Source organism: Lepus europaeus, chromosome 6 (assembly GCF_033115175.1).
Source record: "Lepus europaeus isolate LE1 chromosome 6, mLepTim1.pri, whole genome shotgun sequence".
In the NCBI taxonomy this organism is placed as follows: Eukaryota; Metazoa; Chordata; class Mammalia; order Lagomorpha; family Leporidae; genus Lepus; species Lepus europaeus.
This window is the reverse complement of record NC_084832.1, coordinates 13,351,852-13,368,800: the sequence shown is the minus strand read 5'-3', so window position 1 is coordinate 13,368,800 and position 16,949 is coordinate 13,351,852. Positions and strand designations below refer to the sequence as shown.

The following is a 16,949-nucleotide window of genomic DNA, read 5'->3' as shown; positions in this document are numbered from 1 at the left end:
CTGAGAGTGAAAGGTCGCACCGGGTCCTTCCCTCTGACGACCCGGCTTCGGATCACCTGCTCTGAGCAGCCCTAAGTGGGGCGCCCTTGAGAAACTGCGCGGCTGTGTCCCTGCACGTAGAGCAAGAACAGGAGGGACGGCTCTTCCTCTGGGTGAGCCCTGGGGACTCTCTGGAGGGGCTCTTACTGATCCCCATTGTGCTGGGGCAGCAGAACAGGCGCATGGCTGAGACAGGATCTTAGGTCAAGGAGACTCAGGGTTGTTCTGGATCCTTAGTAACCTCTACAAGATGGATTCCACTAGGCTATTCTGCATCACTTTAGTGCTTCTTGTATCTACCCTGTGCTATCAATGACCTAATGTTAGCCAGTTTTGTGATCCCCAAATTGGAGAGCCTTCCTTGTATTTGGCTCTTGTTACCCATTCTTACATTGGCCAACCCTGACTTAGTAGAATCTTTCCTCAAATATTACTTTATCCCTTCCTTTGGTCATCTTCCAGGTGACTTTTTGTGGAACTAACCCCATTCTTGTATTCAGCAGAAATTGTGTTTCATGTCTGCGAATGCTAGATCTTGGGCATACAGGAAGGACACCTGTTTAAATTTGGAGACTGGAACAGCAGGGCGTGTGTGGTGCTGCTAAGCTGAGCAAGGGGTACGTGGGGGCTTTGCTGAGCTCCGTTCCCAGCAAGTCAGCCCCTACCCACCCTGTGCTCAGTGCACCTTTGGATTGCGAATTCTACTTTTTGTCAGCTTTTCACCTTTAACCTTATATTGACTCTGAGTCTATTTTAAGTATTTTTGTTTTAACTACTATTAGGCAACAGCTTCTGACACACACACATACACACATGTCTTTATACACACATACACACACTCTGATTTAAACTTGAAACTACTGTAACTTGTCAGTGTATTTTCTAGGTAAAGGCCCACAGAAATGTTTGCCCTAAGTCTTTTGTTCCTTAGAACACTGCTTTGTTTAAGAATCACAGTTTCATCCTAGTGCTTTCTAGTGAAAAGATGTATGTGGTCCCACCCTGTCTTTGCTGCTCCACACTGCGTGCCAGGAGCCTCTCTGAGGGCACAGAGCCTACTTTGTCAAGTTGTACCTGAGGAGCAGGGCTATGCTGGTCTTGCGAACTCTGCCCCCTGAAAGTGAACCGCCTGGTGGCTACCGGCTAAGCCATTGATGCGTCTCCTGTTTTTATGGCGAACAGAGGGCACAATCCCTGTGTTGACTCTGCACAGCCATATATGATCCTGTTAACTGTATCGTTACCCTAACGTGTAAAGTAACCTCTCCCGTAGCAGAATCTCTTCTGAGGTGTTTTCTTAGGTTTTGGGAACTAGGCCTGAGCGAGCGCTCCTGTAATAGTGCTACTAACATTTCTTGAGATATAATCATTTCATTTTTGCATAACCGGACATGTTGACATGAACTGACAGATTCTTTCTAGCCACAAAAAGGAAAAAAAATTGAAAAGTCCCCCGGCCCCTGAACTCCTTTATTCATATTTAAGAAAACGATCTGCGCCCTAATGGAATCTCTGCTGGGCAGTCCTCACCCTAGGCGTCGGCCTGGGGGCATCTGTGAGTTTTCCCAGGATACGCATTATTTCTGCCATTCTGCCAGGCTCGCTCGGATAGTCCAGGTGCTTTCTTCGTGTTTAGTCCTGGCAGAAACAGAGCACCCTTGCCCATACTCAAAGGTCTTAGTTGGTCCTAGCATAGTGGCATTTGGTTTTCACTTTGAGATTCCTAAAATGTCACCTTCGCTCCCTACTAGTCCTTTCTTTACATAATCGTAAACACCTTAATAAGAGAACAGGGTCTGCACTTGCAGGAATTCTGTGTCAGTGCAGGCGTCCGGGCTGGCTGGCGTGGGCCCGGTCCTGTTGAGGTGCTCGCCAAGGAGCCGTGACTTCTCCGTGAGGTCAGGTCTGCTTGGGATGGCTCACTCAGAGGGGAGACTTGACTCAGAGTGCCCACTCTGTGTCATGCCCCAGAGAGGAAGTTCCAGTGGCTCGCTTTTAAAAACAAGCCACAAGCCACCACAATCTGGACGTGTGCAGATGCTAATTGCATTTGTATTTTGTTAAGTGATGAGTTTTGCTTGATGCAATTTTTTCTCTGTTTTTTTTGTTGATATTTTGTCACTTGATGCCATTTTTTCTATACTTTTTGTTCATATTTTGTCATTTGGATGTTTTCTTGAGAAAAGGTGAGACTGAGGGGAAAGCCAAGAAAGGGGGAGGTGAGTGAAGGCTCAGGATCGTTGGAGCGACAGGCACCCGGGCACTTGGCCGGGAGCAAGACACAGCTCCAGTGTAACAGGACAGACACTGAGGCCGGCTCTGTTCTCCTGAGGACAGACATGCTCCCCAGAAGAAAGCTGTCATTTGTTCCTTCTTCTGGTCACCCGTTTGTATCAGGGTTTGTTGACTATTTGATAAACCTCCCTGCTAGTGTTCAAAACAGGGACAGCTGAATTAGGTCCAGTGTAATGCATGCTGGGACCTAGCACTCAGCCAGCGATTTCTCTCCCCTCCTTCTCGTGGACTAAGCCATCACTTGTGCTGTGTATGCCCTGGGCCTATAAGACACACAGGTGGCAGCCATACTTCCTGTCTGTGGAGGAGGAACCTGGGGTACAGTCACTTGGCTGGGCACACCAGCTCGTCCTTTCCCAGGCACTGCTGATCCATCAGTGTTAGAGTGCACACCCAGTAGCCTGCTAAATAAGTCTGTACACTCGCTGTATAGACTAATCCATCACTGTAACAGCCAGTGCACACCCCAGGAGCCCGCTAAATAAATCTGTGTGCACTACCAGGTGATTTTTTTCCCTCCCAAACGAGCCTGAGTCCTAAACTGATAGCTCTGTCTGTGTCCGTGAGTCAGTTTTTGGAAGCGAATCGCTCCGTCACTCATGCCAGAGAATAGCTGACCACGGCCAGCCCGTCTGATGGACACCTCCCTGCCCCCGCCCACCTGCTGAGGAGCTCGCTGTCCCTGGCTTGTGGATGTGTGACGACAAACCCAGGGGCCACGGTGGCCATAGTGAGCGGCCTTACTGCGGAGTTACTAGCGCCGTGGCCCTGCTGTTGGCTGCGTGATGTGGGCTGCTTCAGACCGCCTCTCCCTCGGGGCCACAGCAGCTCAGGGACAGGACAGAGCATGGGGGACTTTGCAGGACAGAAAGTGTTTACCTCTCACCCCGTCCCAGACCCCAGCATGCACCGTGAGGAGCAACGCAGACGAGCCCACTGGAGAGGGTGGAACAGCAGGGCAGTGAGGACACTCATGTTAAACACCCACGTGCCTTGCTTCCTTTGCTTTTTTTTTGACAGGCAGAGTGGACAGTGAGAGAGAGAGAGAAAAAAAGGTTTTCCTTTTCCATTGGTTCACCCCACAATGGCCCCTGCGGCCGGCGCACTGCGCTGATCTGAAGCCAGGAGCCAAGTGCTTCTCCTGGTCTCCCATGCGGGTGCAGGGCCCAAGCACTTGGGCCATCCTCCACTGCCTTCCCAGGCCACAGCAGAGAGCTGACCTGAAAGAGGGGCAACTGGGACAGAATCCGGCGCCCCGACCAGAACTAGAACCCGGGGTGCCAGTGCCGCAGGCGGAGGATTAACCTAGTGAGCCGCGGTGCCGGCCTTCCTTCGCCTTTTGCTGATAGTTGGCCTGGTGGCTTTTGGCAGCTTTAACACTGACTAGGAGGGGGTACTCTGAGACACTCATGCAGCGTGTGTCTGCCTGCAGCCTGCCGTGGACTCCTGTGAGTGGGGTGGGAAACTACAGGACAGACCCCAGCCCTCTGCCGTGGAGGTCTGCTGAGTCTGTCCCTAGGAACCACTGCTCCTTCAAGTGTCTTCTGTGTTATCTTGCAGTCTGGCCCAGGGCTGTCCCTGAGGCTCCCTCCCTGACTTCAGGCTGGCCCTGCGGGTCTGGGCGGCTGTCCCCTGTCTGCTAGCTGCTCTCTCTCGCTGCCCCTGTCTGCCTTCAGCCCCCCTGCTCCACTCTAGAGCGGCTCTGCTGCCTCCAGAGGCCCTGTAGGTGGAGCCTGTCCAGTCCCCCGGGAAGACAGAAGCTCTTTGTCACTGCTCACGACTTCCTTCCTGCTGGGGCGCGGCTCCCCACGCAGCTGCATCATCTCCACATGCCCCGACTCCAGCCGCACGACATGCGTGCAGAGTCTGGCTTTCCCACGTGCCCCCGTCCTGTGCTCTCGGCACCTGCTTCACTTCAAGACTCTGAAGTCACCGGCTCCTGGAAGCTTCCCTGATTTCCACCCCCGCCCCGTCCCCTCTCCCGCTGTGCCCTCAGAAAGGCAGGGGTGGGGGCATCTTTGCTGGGGCCCCGTGCTCTGTGACAGCGTCACAGCGTGTTGGTGAGGTTCCACTCCATCTCCCACAAGCCTGTGAAGGACTGTGAGTGGAGGTGCAGTTTCCATGTCTCCAGCTGACCCGTGGTTGCTAACGAATACCCACTCTCAAGAGAACAGCGCCAGGCCAACTTTCCTGGTCCCTGGCCAAAGGTCCTTTCCGAGTGACCCATAGGGTTCAGCACAGACTGCCCTGAGCACTGCACGTAGAGTCATTCATTGACCCGTCACGGGCGTCCAGCAGTCCACTCACACGTGGTAGAGCTGGGGCCCAGGACACTCAGGTGCCTCTCCCAGAGACCCAGCTGGCAGGTGTCACGGCGCCCACCCAGACAGATGCAGCCCTGTACCAGTCTCCCTCGTTCCTGTTCCCCATGTGCTCTGATATTATGGGTGGAAAATCAGTAAAGTATAAAAGCATCCCAAAACTTTTAACATATACCCAGTCAGAGCTGCCTGAACATGAGAAGAGAGTGTGGAGGTAGGGAACCGGTTGCTACATTGACTTAAACAATGGAGTTCATGGATTTATTTGTAGCATATTTTAAAGCAAGTAAAGGTTTTATAAATGAGTTCACATTTTACTATTTTGAAGAATATTTTGACGGTAAAAATTCAGACTGAAATTTTGATGGAGAGAAGATGGTGAATACTGACAATAGCTTTTATGGCATTTATTTTGACACTGCTTTTTGGGTGTTGGCAAATATGTAACTAAGTAGTGTTACTCTTCTCTTTGGGCTCCCAGAGCACTTCAAGGATCCCCGTTACCTCCACGGGGTCCACGTGGATTATCTCGCACTCAGTGCCCAGCCTCTTAGGACCTGTTGAGGAACTGATAAACACTACAGAGGGGAGGGTACCAGATGTCCTCAGCTCGCTTTTGGCAGCAGCCTCAGCTGTAGCAGAGAGAAGGGCATCCCTTAGAACTCCTTCATTTCGTAGCAGGCTCTTTTTGAAAATGTGAATTTCTGGGGCCAGCATTGTGGCGCAGCTTCTTCCCATCCAGCTCCATGCTAACGCTCCTGGGAAAACAGCGGACAACGCTTATGAGACCAAGGTGGAGTGCCTGGCTCCTGGCTTTGGCCTGATCCAGCCCCAGCTATTATGGCCATTTGGGGAGTGGACCAATAGGTGGAAGATATCTCTCTGTTTCTGTCTGTCTCTCCCTCTGTCATTCTGCCTTTCAAATAAATAAATCATCCTTTTAGATTTTTAAAATTTATTTGAAAAGCAGAGTTACAGAGAGAGAGGGAGATATATATATCTAGAGAGAGATCTTCCATCTACTTGTTCACTCCCCAAATGGCCACAATAGCCAGGGCTGGGCCAGGCCAAAGACAGGAGCCTGGAGCTTTCTCCAGGTCTCCCACATGGGTGCAGGGGCCCAAGCACTTGGACCATCCCCCGCTGCTTTTCCCAGGTGTATTAGCACAGAGCTGGATCAGAAGTGGAGCAGCCAGGACACAAATTGGTATGAGTATATGGGTATATGGGATGCTTAACCCATTATGCCACAACACCAGCCCCATAAATCATCTTTTTAAAAATATTAAAATATAAATTTCTTGAGGATAATGACTTTATCTCATAAATTTTATTACATAGAATGTCACAAAAGCAGCTGGAAATAGATATGTAGTGAATGTAAGAATAAAAGTCAAATAATGACCTGAATTAATATGTATTAATTAAGTGACTGGTCATGGTTCTAACAAGCTCTAGAAAGCAGCTTATAAATGGACTTGTTACCGTGGCCACCCACAGAATACATGAGCGCTGAGTGACAATGACTGTGGAGGGAGGTAACATAACTCTTTGCAGTGTTATGTCCGAAAAGTGCCATGACCTCCTCGAGAGAAGACGTGCATGGAAGCCCGGTGCTCGTGGAGCCCTGATAACGCCGGCAGGGGTGCGACCACTCCCACACTCCGAGTCTCCGTGTAGAGTAGCCCTTAGAGATTTGCAAGTAAGGTCCCAAAAGAGTAATTCTCACAGAAAGCATAGGACAAGGAACCTTTGCCTGTGGGAGTCATCCACGGGCAGGTCGGCGGGCACAGGGGAGGGAGGGCAATGACAGCAGACAGTTTAGTAGCACTTGCTCTGAGCAGCCTTGGTATAAGAACCTGGCAGTATGAAGCAGCAGAAGCCAGAGCCACACACCTTGTACATAATGGAGCCCAGGTTTGAGCCTCAATCTGGAGCCCACTACTGCACTCAGAGTGACAGCAAAAAAAAAAAAAAAGAGAGAGAGAGAAAGAAAGAGAGAGAGAGAGAGAGAGAGAGAAAGAAAGAAAGAAAGAAAGAGAAAGAAAGAAAGAAAGAAAGAAAGAAAGAAAGAAAGAAAGAAAGAAAGAAAGAAAGAAACTCTCAACAACAATAAAAAACAAAAAAACCAAACCCTTCTTTAGAGGAAGTCCTTAATAGCCTGCATTTTGCCAAGAATTTCTGTAATCTCAGTGCCCAGCCTGGACTTCAGTATTGGCAAATTTCTGTGTATAACTCCTGGTTTTATGATAGCGAGGGAGGAGGAACATAGACATTCTAGAAAACTAGGTAAAGACATGGGTAGCCTTCCTGAATGTCAAATGGGTGTAGACCAAACAAAGAAGTGCTATTTTCATAGTTTCTAATTGATAGCTTATTTTTGGAATTAAAATACCCATGTTGGCTGAGAGGCAGCAAAATCAAGGCCCTTACTCTTTGCTGACGGGTGGGTAAATTGATAAACTGTTTCTGTCAACTGATATAGATCATTTTACAACTCAAGTTTTAGGAAGAACGTGCCTCCCGGAGTTCTTTTGCCCCAGGAATGCTACTACAGGATTCTATCCTGAGAAGTCAGAATGAATATATAAAAAAAAGATTTTTACATAACTTTTTTGTTTTAAATTGTCCTGAATGGTTTGTTATATTGCATATCAGCAGTACATTCAAGTGTGGAAAATTCCACTTTCACTTCGTTCATTTCCCTTCATATTAAAGTTTCCTGAAATATTAGCGCTGTTTGATCATTTGTACATGACACTATTTTTCATCATTGCCAGTTCACACAGACACACACAAAGCAAACCCCATTCTCTGGCAGACATCTCTCTGGCGTGATCCACTGCTTTCCCAGCTTAATAATAGCCGATTTGAACTTCCAGTCACCAGAGCCCACACTGCATCAATAGCATAATGTTGGAAATATTTATAGCTTGTTATTAAATAGATTCTTTTCCTTTACCTTTTACCTTAAATCTTAGACTTTCAACCCAAAAGAATTTGTAAAAAAAAAAAAATATATATATATCCAGTGAGTACTTACATATCTGTGACTTGTTGGGGCCTCTGTGCTGTATCCGTCAGTGTCTGCCCAGACTGAGATATGTTAACCTTGGCATGTTGTTTTAAGAGAGACGATGCAGACATCCTTTTATGGTGGTGGCTTTTTTTCCTGTCACCCTGTGACTGAGCATAGTAACGATCAGTTAGCCTCATGTATGCGTGTGCACTTTTTTTTTTCAAATGGGAAGTGAAATTTTTCTGATAGTGGTTTTAAGAAAAAACCAAAACAACTATCCAAAAGCCCCTCGGAATTTATACATTGTTGATATTTATGGAACTTTATAAATTTTTCTATAGAAATTTAAGCATGAAAAAAAATCTTTTGAGATTGAAGCAATAAATTTTAACAACAAAAAAAATTAGTAAATGATGATTTTATATTGATGCTCTGTGTGAAAGTATGAGTTTCAAAAGAGCAAAGTCAGCTTTGGCAGTTCTGCCTGCCTGAAACCCTGGTACCAGGGAATAGTTCCCTGGTTCTGTGTCTTAACAGCAGCTTATAAGATAGAGCCAGGTTTCGGTGTTGACGGGGAGGAAGACACTTAGCATGCGGACAGGATTCGTCGTTGGTTTTCAGTTGTCGGACTCATAAATGACGCGGAAAGAACAGGGGGCCCAGAAGAGGCCAAAACCCAGCTTGTTATGTGCAGGCTGAAAGGGCAAGTCTTGTCCACCTGACACTTTGAAACCAGCACTCTAACATGGCTATCAGAGTGCAGCTTACTGGGCTGGGTCTCATGGCGTAGCTGGTAAAGCTGCCCATGCGACACTGGCATCCTGTATCACAGCTGATTCAAGTCCCAGCTGCTCCACTTCCATCCAGCTCCCTGCTGTTAATGCTATGGGAAAGCAATGGAAGGTGGCTCAAATACTTGGGCTCCTGCCACCCATGTGGAGACCCAGATAGCATTCTGGAGACCCATCCTGGCTTTGGCCTGGCCCAGCCTGGCTGTTGTGACCATTTGGAAAGTGAACCAGTGGATGAAAGATATGCTCTAGCCCATCACACCCCACCCTCAGCCTTCTGTCTCTCTGCCTGTCAAATAACTAAATCCTTTTTTTAAAAAAATTATTTATTTGAAAGGCAGAGTTACAGAAAGGCAGAGTCAGAGAGATCTTCCATCTGCTGGTTCACTCCCCAGCAGCCAGAGTTGGGCCAATCCAAAGCCAGGCCAACCCAAAGCCGTGAGCCAGGAGCTGCTTCTGGGTCTCCCACATAGGTGCAGGGACCCAAGCACTTGGACCACCTTCTACTGCTTTCCCAGGCCATAGCAGGGAGCTGGATCAGAAGTAAAGCAGCCGGGTCTTGAACTGGAGCCTATATGGGATGCCGGCACTGCAGGTGGCGGCTTTACCTGTTACACCACAGCACTGGCCCTAGTAAATCCTTTATTTATTTATTTTTTTTTAAAGTCAGAGTTATACACAGAGAGAAGGAGAGGCAGAGAGAGAGGTCCTCCATCCGCTGGTTCACTCCCCAGTTAGCCTCAAGGCCAGAACTGCACCAATCCGAAGCCAAGAGCTTCCTCCGGGTCTCCCACACCGGTGCAGGGGCCCAAGGACTTGGGCCATCTTCTACTGCTTTCCCAGGCCATAGCAGAGAGCTGGTTTGGAAGTGGAGCAGCCGGGATTTGAACTGGCACCCACGTGGGATGCTGACACTGTAGGCGGCGACTTTATCTGCTACGCCACAGCACCAGTCCCAGTAAATCCTTTTTAAAAAGCAGCTTATTTGTTGGCTAAACTACTAGCCACCTGGCGTTCAGAACAAGAGTGTTTCTATTACACTTGCTCGGGACTAGTGTGGCTATCCAGTCAGTTTTGGGTGCCGCATTGTTGCAGGGGCACAAGTGCCAGCATTTGTGCCTGTGGTTGCAGGGGCCTGGCTAGCAGGTCTTGGGAGAGGTGACTACAAAGGTTGAGAATGTAGGCTTTGCGGGGTGTCACAGTTATCCTCATGCATTTGGAACTATCTCATAGAAGATTGCTTATGTCAGTCTTCCTTGTTGCAGAAAATACAAAAAAGCCCATAGGCAAGTTCGTGGAGGCAGCTTTCAGATCAGAAGCTGAAAGTGGCTCCCAAGAATTAGGAGCATGAAAAAATGAAATATGCCATTTTTATGTACGTGCCTACGTAAACTGGATGATAATTTTGAGGGTTGGCATAGAGAGAATTGAATTTGTGACTGTAATATCAGAGCCTTTTCACTCCAGGATTCTGTAAAAATGGCCAAGTGGCTTACGCTTGGCAGTGGCGTCCTGGGGTCCCTGTAAGGTCTGAAGTGCTGAGGATCCGCAGAGGGACGTTGTCAGACGGCAGGAAGAACCACACGTCCTGTGCGCCTCCACCTCTCTTCCTGTAAAGTGAAGGTATTCCTGGTAGCGAAATTCTAGTAGGGGAGCCGGGGTTTAGACAAGCGGTTAAGACGGCCGTGTCCCACACCAGACAGCCTGGATCCAGTTCCCGGCTCTTGACTCCTGTCTCCAGCTTCCAGCCAGTGCAGACCCTGAGAGGCAGCAGTGGTGGCTTCCTGGCACCAAGTGGGAGACCTGACTGAGTTCCTGGCCCCCAGCCTTGTCCCTGGCTCAGCCCCGTCCATTGAGGGCATGTGGAGAGTGAACCAGCAGATGGGAGCTCCCTCTGTCTGTTTCTTTCTCCATGTCACTGACATAAGTAATAATTTAAAAATTCAGTGAAGGTGAAATGTAGAGATTTTATGACCTGGTAGAGAAACGTGACATAATACTTTAGAAATAGTTTATTTAAAACTTGATGGATGCCTGAAGGGGAATGTTCAGTTTGTTGAGAGACCATCCGGTGGGGACTGTGGCTTTTAATATTTGAAGTAGTTGCCAACTAAAGCACTGATACATAGTGAAGGTCTCAGCTAGTGGAAAACAACTATGCCAGCAAACTGGATTTATCTTTTTTTTTTTTTTTTTTTTTTTTTTTTTTGCGTCAGAGGAGTCAAGTATAAAAGGCAAGGTGTTATCCTGTGACAAGCTATTGAAGTTGCATGTGGGATCATTTCACAGGCTCTCAAGCCCTGTTTTTTTTGTTACGGAGTTACTGGCGTGTCTTTAGCTGTAATTATGCCGTACAAGTGGAGTCAGCATCTTTTTCAATGGAAAGGTAATATAGGTGTGTGTGACCTCAACACAGTGTTTTTATTATTTTCTTTTTTCTTTGCGTATAATCATGATTGTATGGTAGACAGTAAGTATTAGTAATATTACTTAAAAGAGTGAACGAATGATTTATAACTTGCTTTCCTCTTCAGTCTCTCCAGCCTCATAATAAGCCCAGATAGGGCTCCCAGAAGTTAGATATTTACAGTATGAAAAATGTCAAACTGAGTTACTGTTGACAGCATAAGGAGCAGATGTTGTCATAAAATAAGGAAAAGAGAAAAATTGGTCAGTGACTAATAACATTATGGTATTTTGTGCAGCCTGTGTGTATAGAAATAGCAACAGAAAATTTCTACAAAACAACCCATATGCTCCTGGCCTGAAATGTGTGTCTTTGTGTTAGACGTGTGTGTGGTCTAGTATTTAGTCATCATGTAGACTATTCAGTGATTAATAACTTTTAAGGAATTTTTAAACTTCTTCTCTTGCTCTGTAAGATGGATGTTGTGGTCATTAAAATTCCTGTCAGTATTTTTTCTTTTTGGTTTGCTGTGAAATGTAACCTTGAGCAAGAGCTCTGCTGTAGCTTGTTTAATCACAACTCTCCGTCTGCACCCTAGCTGGGCGTAAACAGAACAGCCCATGAGTTGAGCCCCTCACAGGATGTGTTCCGTGCTGAGCGCTCCCGTGCAGCTGGCTGGCCAGAGCAGGGCTTATTATCTCCACAGAGACCAACAGGCCATGTTTTTCATGCCTTCATATATGGAACCATGTGTTACGATCCCATTAGAAATGATACAACAGAGTTTTTTTTGTTTGTTTGTTTTTGTTTTTTTTTTTAAGGCAGATTCTGCTGTACGCTTTTTCCATTTTAAGGAAAATTCTTTTGCTCTGCAAGTGTTTATTGGGCACCTATTCCGTGCCAGGCACTGTTCAGATCAGAGAGGATAGAGCAAGGAGCCAAGCAGACCAGAATCCCCTTGGGGCTCCCGTGGCTGTCGGGGAAACAGGTGATAAATGAATCGATCGCGCATCGCCGGCAGAGAAGAGGGTTCCAGGTGCTGCGGGGCGGGCGGTCAGGAAAGGAAACGGAGACTGCAGACTGAGACGGGGCCACGAGGCAGAAGGGGGCTACCGAAACAGTGGTCCCGGACGGCTTCTCAGGGGAGCTCTGTTCTGGGAAGTCGACACCAGGGTCAGGGTGGGGTACGCAGGCGCTTGCCTGTCTTCGTAGTGACTTTGGCCGTTACTGTGAAGCGGCGGGCACTGGGGGACAGAAAGCCCAGGAGTGACTAATGTGTACTTTCAGTGAAAAGACAGCATAGCAGTTTCATCAATCGTTTGGATTTAGAATTGGATAAAACCTGTCCTTTTGTGTGCTATCTGGAAATGGCTCTGTTAATTTTTTTATTGCAATAACTACTGAATGTGGGTTATGTGTAAGGGTCCATACTGACACTAAGGAGGTGCCAAGCTGAGTGAAGTACAGTGCCTTCTCTCAGAAGTGCTGGTCTAACGTGAGATTTTAAGAAACCCACAGTAGCTCATTTAAATGTGGGCATGCAGCTGTTCGGGAAGAGGGGTAGTTCCATCGCCCCCAGTCTGGTGAGTTCCTGTGCTGCGCCCGGGCCTGGGAGAAACTGCACAGTCCCGTTTCCTTCCCCCGCTCACACCGGTGTGGGCAGAGGGCAAGATGAAGGAAGAAACTGAGAGCAGTCCACGTGGTAGCCGCCCTGCTGTGCCCTTCACGTAGCTCTGCTCCTCTGCGCTCACCGTCCTGTCTCAGCCGTGAGCCAGGGCTTTCTTACACCCCTCTGCATCCCCAAGTCTTTTTTTTTTTTTTAATTTTTTTTTAATTTTTTTTATTTTTTTATTTTTGACAGGCAGAGTGGACAGTGAGAGACAGAGACAGAGAGAAAGGTCTTCCTTTTGCCGTTGGTTCACCCTCCAATGGCCGCCGCGGTAGCGCGCTGCGGCCGGCGCACCGCGCTGATCCGATGGCAGGAGCCAGGTGTTTATCCTGGTCTCCCATGGGGTGCAGGGCCCAAGGGCTTGGGCCATCCTCCACTGCACTCCCTGGCCACAGCAGAGAGCTGGCCTGGAAGAGGGGCAACCGGGACAGGATCGGTGCCCCGACCAGGACTAGAACCCGGTGTGCCGGTGCCGCTAGGCGGAGGATTAGCCTATTGAGCCGCGGCGCCGGCCCCCAAGTCTTAACACAGTGCCTACACTTAAGGGTTCGCTGGCTGGGGTTACCCTGTGCTGGCATTTGCTGTATTCCCACAAGTACCTACTGATGCTGCTACTGTTGATCACATGCGTGTGCTTGTCTGTGCATGTGTATACGTGTGTGTTGTTTTGGCTTTTAAGTGTAGAGTTGAGAAGACAATGAATGATTTTGTACCACGATTTCCATTGAAGATGAGAAAACATGCCAGAGGCCAGCCAGGAGTTCTGGTGTTGCCACAGAAATGGCAGTGAAGACATTTCTTTACATGTCCTTGCTGTCTTATGGTAATGAAGCCGTGCTTTGTACTGGCATTGTTCCCCCCAAAATGGGAGAGTAAGCCAGCTGCTTCATGAAAGATGCTTGCACGTGTGTGCCCAGGGCACTCCACTCATCCTGTTACCGCCTGCGCGCCTTTGCGGGAATGTGAGTGTGCAATCTTGAAATGAGTTCCTTGAGGTCAGGGACTATTTCTTCTTCATAGACGTCGAAGTTGACGCTTTGCCCAGCATCCTGCACCCTGATCGACACCCAGTTGATTCATTGATTCACTGATACAGTGAAGCGCACATAGCTCTGGGGGCGAAGAGGCAAGCCACTAACCACTGGGAGTGGGCTGTGCGTCTTCTGGGAGGAGCTGCAGAGCGTCGTATGAGCTGAGTTTACGAAGCACCAGGGTGGGAAGGATCTTGTAGGTCTACAGTGTGTCAGTGCGTAGTCAGCAGAGCCTGACGTGCTGTGTGTAAGAGCAAGAGCGCTGTGTGAGGGCCCAGAGAGAGGCTGCAGAGAGAGGACAGTTGTGGGAAACTGTGTGGATAAGGAAGAATTGCAAGATAGTACTAGTACCCCAAAAGTCCTCGCCATCCCCCCGCCTCCATTTTTTTTTTCATCTGAGGACAAAAACACATTTATCTGTACACTTACGTGTACTTCTTGGTATGTATATTATATTTCAATAAAATGGTTTTTTTTTGCTTATTTTTTTTAACTTTTATTTAATGAATATAAATTTCCAGTGTACAGTTTATGGATTACAATGGCTTCCCCCTCCCATAACTTCCCTCCCACCCGCAACCCTCCCCTCTCCTGCTCACTCTCCCCTTCCATTTGCATCAAGATTCATTTTCAATTCTCTTTATATACAGAAGATCAATTTAGTATAAAGATTTCAACAGTTTGCACCCACATAGAAACACAAAGTGAAACATACTGTTTGAGTACTAGTTATAGCATTAAATCACAATGTACAGCACATTAAGGACAGAGATCCCGCATGAGGAGCAAATGCACAGTGGCTCCTGTTGTTGACCCAACAAATTGACACTCTAGTTTATGGCGCCAGTAACCATCCTAGGCTATCGTCATGAGTTGCCAAGGCTATGGAAGCCTTCCAAGTTTACCGACTCTGATCATATTTAGACAAGGTCATAAAAGACAGAGTGAGGATAGTAACCAATGATCCTAAGAGTGGCATTTACCAGGTTTGAACAATTATACAGCATTAAGTGGGGAAGAGGACCATCAGTACACACAGGTTGGGAGTAGAGCCATTGGTGGTAGAGTAGAGGTTATGATTACACAGGAATGAGGCCCGAGTGTGCTAGACAGGGTCTAGAACAAAGGACAGAGTCATTATTAGAGGAGCTAAGAAAGGTGCTGTCTAAGCTACAATTAAGTTTTCTGATTGAGAGGCAAATAGAACCTGATAGAAGGGGCTTGATAATAATCTGGTGGGCTTTAGGCCTTGTAAATTCAGAGGCCCAGACCTATCTATCTCTTCACATGGGGTATATCCTAAGGGAGGTGTGAACCTCCTAGGGGAAGGCACTCTGTTGACTTTCATTACTTGGCTGGCCTGGGAGGAGAGCTGGCCAGGTAAAGGCAAGGGGCATCTCTAACAAGAAATTTACAGTTCTGCCTGCAATGTTGCTGACCCTACTTGACCATCCCCTCAGCTGCAATGGTCACTTTGGAAGTTGGGCTGAGTGAAGGGCTTTTCAGCTTAGAGCCAATAAGATCTGTGGCTCTGACCTGGGCATCCTTCGACTCCAGGGCAGGTCCAAATAAAATGGTTTTTTAAAAAAAGTAAAAGGAAAGAAAGAATTGCAAGACTTGCTATTTCATAATAATACTTCAATTTCACCCTTGAATACCAGGTACCTGTGGAAGGAAGGTGTGTAAGCAGCAGAGGGACATGGGCGGGGCTGTTGTGGTTTGGGAAGAGAAGAGATGGACTGACAAGAAGTGAGATTTTTAAGTAAACTCGAGCAGCTTCAGAAGGTGTCAAGTTGAGCTTCAGAGCCAGAGTGAGGGACAGGCAGGTGGCTTTGGAACTCATTTCATTTTCTTAGTTGAAGCCATAGAATGGATCGGGAAAAGAAGACTGCTGGCAGCCTGGGGAGGGTAGGAGGAAGGGATGGGAAATTGTCAGGAAACCGGCAAGAACTAAGGGTTAAGACAGAAGCAGGAAGGAATCGAAGGAGCATGGGCAGGAGTGATGAGCAGCGTAAGATGCTGTGGTGGCCGGCGCCACGGCTCACTAGGCTAATCCTCCACCTGCGGCGCCGGTACCCCAGGTTCTAGTCCCAGTCGGGGTGTCGGATTCTGTCCCGGTTGCTCCTCTTCCTGTCCAGCTCTCTGCTGTGGCCTGGGAGGGCAGTGGAGGATGGCCCAAGTGCTTGGGCCTTGCACCCACATGGGAGACCAGGAGAAGCACCTGGCTCCTGGCTTCGGATCAGCGCAGTGCGCCGGCCACAGCGGCCATTGTGGGGTGAACCAATGGAAAAGGAAGACCTTTCTCTCTGTCTCTCTCTCACTGTCCACTCTGCCTGTCAAAAAAAAATTAAAAAATGTTTAAAAAAAGATGCTGTGGTGACATCACTGGACGGAGTCTACCATGAGGCTTTTGGATCTGACTGTGATATTTCTTGCGTGGAGTTTGCTGATCTCTTTCCTTAGTCCTTCAGACAACCGTGGTCTCTATAGGCTGTACTTTGAATTCTCTCACTATTGACTGGTAGATGCTACCCCATTCCTTTGCTGTGGTTTGGGGAGGATCAGCAAGAGTAGAATAATTAGGGTTTTCATAAAGTGTTCCATATAAGTACAAATTATTTTAGATGTAATACATGTTTAGAAACCAACCTATGTATCTATGCTTTCAGACAAATATAAAATTATAAGCAGCCTTGCTTCAAGTATCCATCTGCCATTGATATTTGAAATTCAGTCTTACACTACAGTGATTTTTCTTTATTTGTTTGCATAGCCTGGCGCCTGTGTTTGCTCTGTTTGTACCATTTTACTGCTCCATACCAAGAGTCCAAGTGGCACAAATTCTGGGCCCGTTGTCCATCACAAACAAGACATTGATTTATATATTGGGACTACAGGTACAGTATGCATTTTTATTTTCACATTTCTTTAACCGGATCTTTTTTTTTTTTCTTTTTTCTTTTTTTTTCTTTGTCTTCTCATTTGATCTCCTTGAAAACAGTTTTTTTCCCCCATAAGTTTGGCTTCATGATCTGTATCAAGTGTTCAAAGGGAGTGTTACAGAACAAGAACATCAAGGTGTAGAAGGTACTAGAATGCTCTCATAGCCTTTAGAAATCTGATAAGAGCTTTCACTGTAATTTGTATCAGTGGAAAATATTTTGATTTCATTGTACAAGTACATGTAAGTACTTTTTAACAATCATGCTTTGCAGTGGAAACAGAAGAGAGTTAAAAGGTGGAAAGTGGAAAATCAGTGTCAAAAAGTTGATTTGATGAAGACAGAGCCACAGTGAAAGCTCTGCAGAAGAGCTCTGCTTGAGCCGTGGGTTTTCAAGAAGCGTGAGAGCCATCCTTCTGTCCTTCCGCGTTGGGGA

The 16,949-nt window shown here is 47.5% G+C and overlaps 1 protein-coding gene across 3 annotated transcripts in view; it reads left to right on the top strand.

Annotated features, from left to right (window-relative positions):
• The window catches only part of UBAC2 (UBA domain containing 2), a 273,943-nt gene that overhangs the window by 187,298 nt on the left and 69,696 nt on the right, over positions 1-16,949 (top strand). For all 3 annotated transcript variants that reach the window (XM_062193990.1, XM_062193989.1, XM_062193988.1), the window contains one exon: positions 16,346-16,469. In XM_062193990.1, coding sequence (XP_062049974.1) covers positions 16,346-16,469 — 124 coding nt within the window. The remainder of the gene's footprint in view (positions 1-16,345; positions 16,470-16,949) is intronic.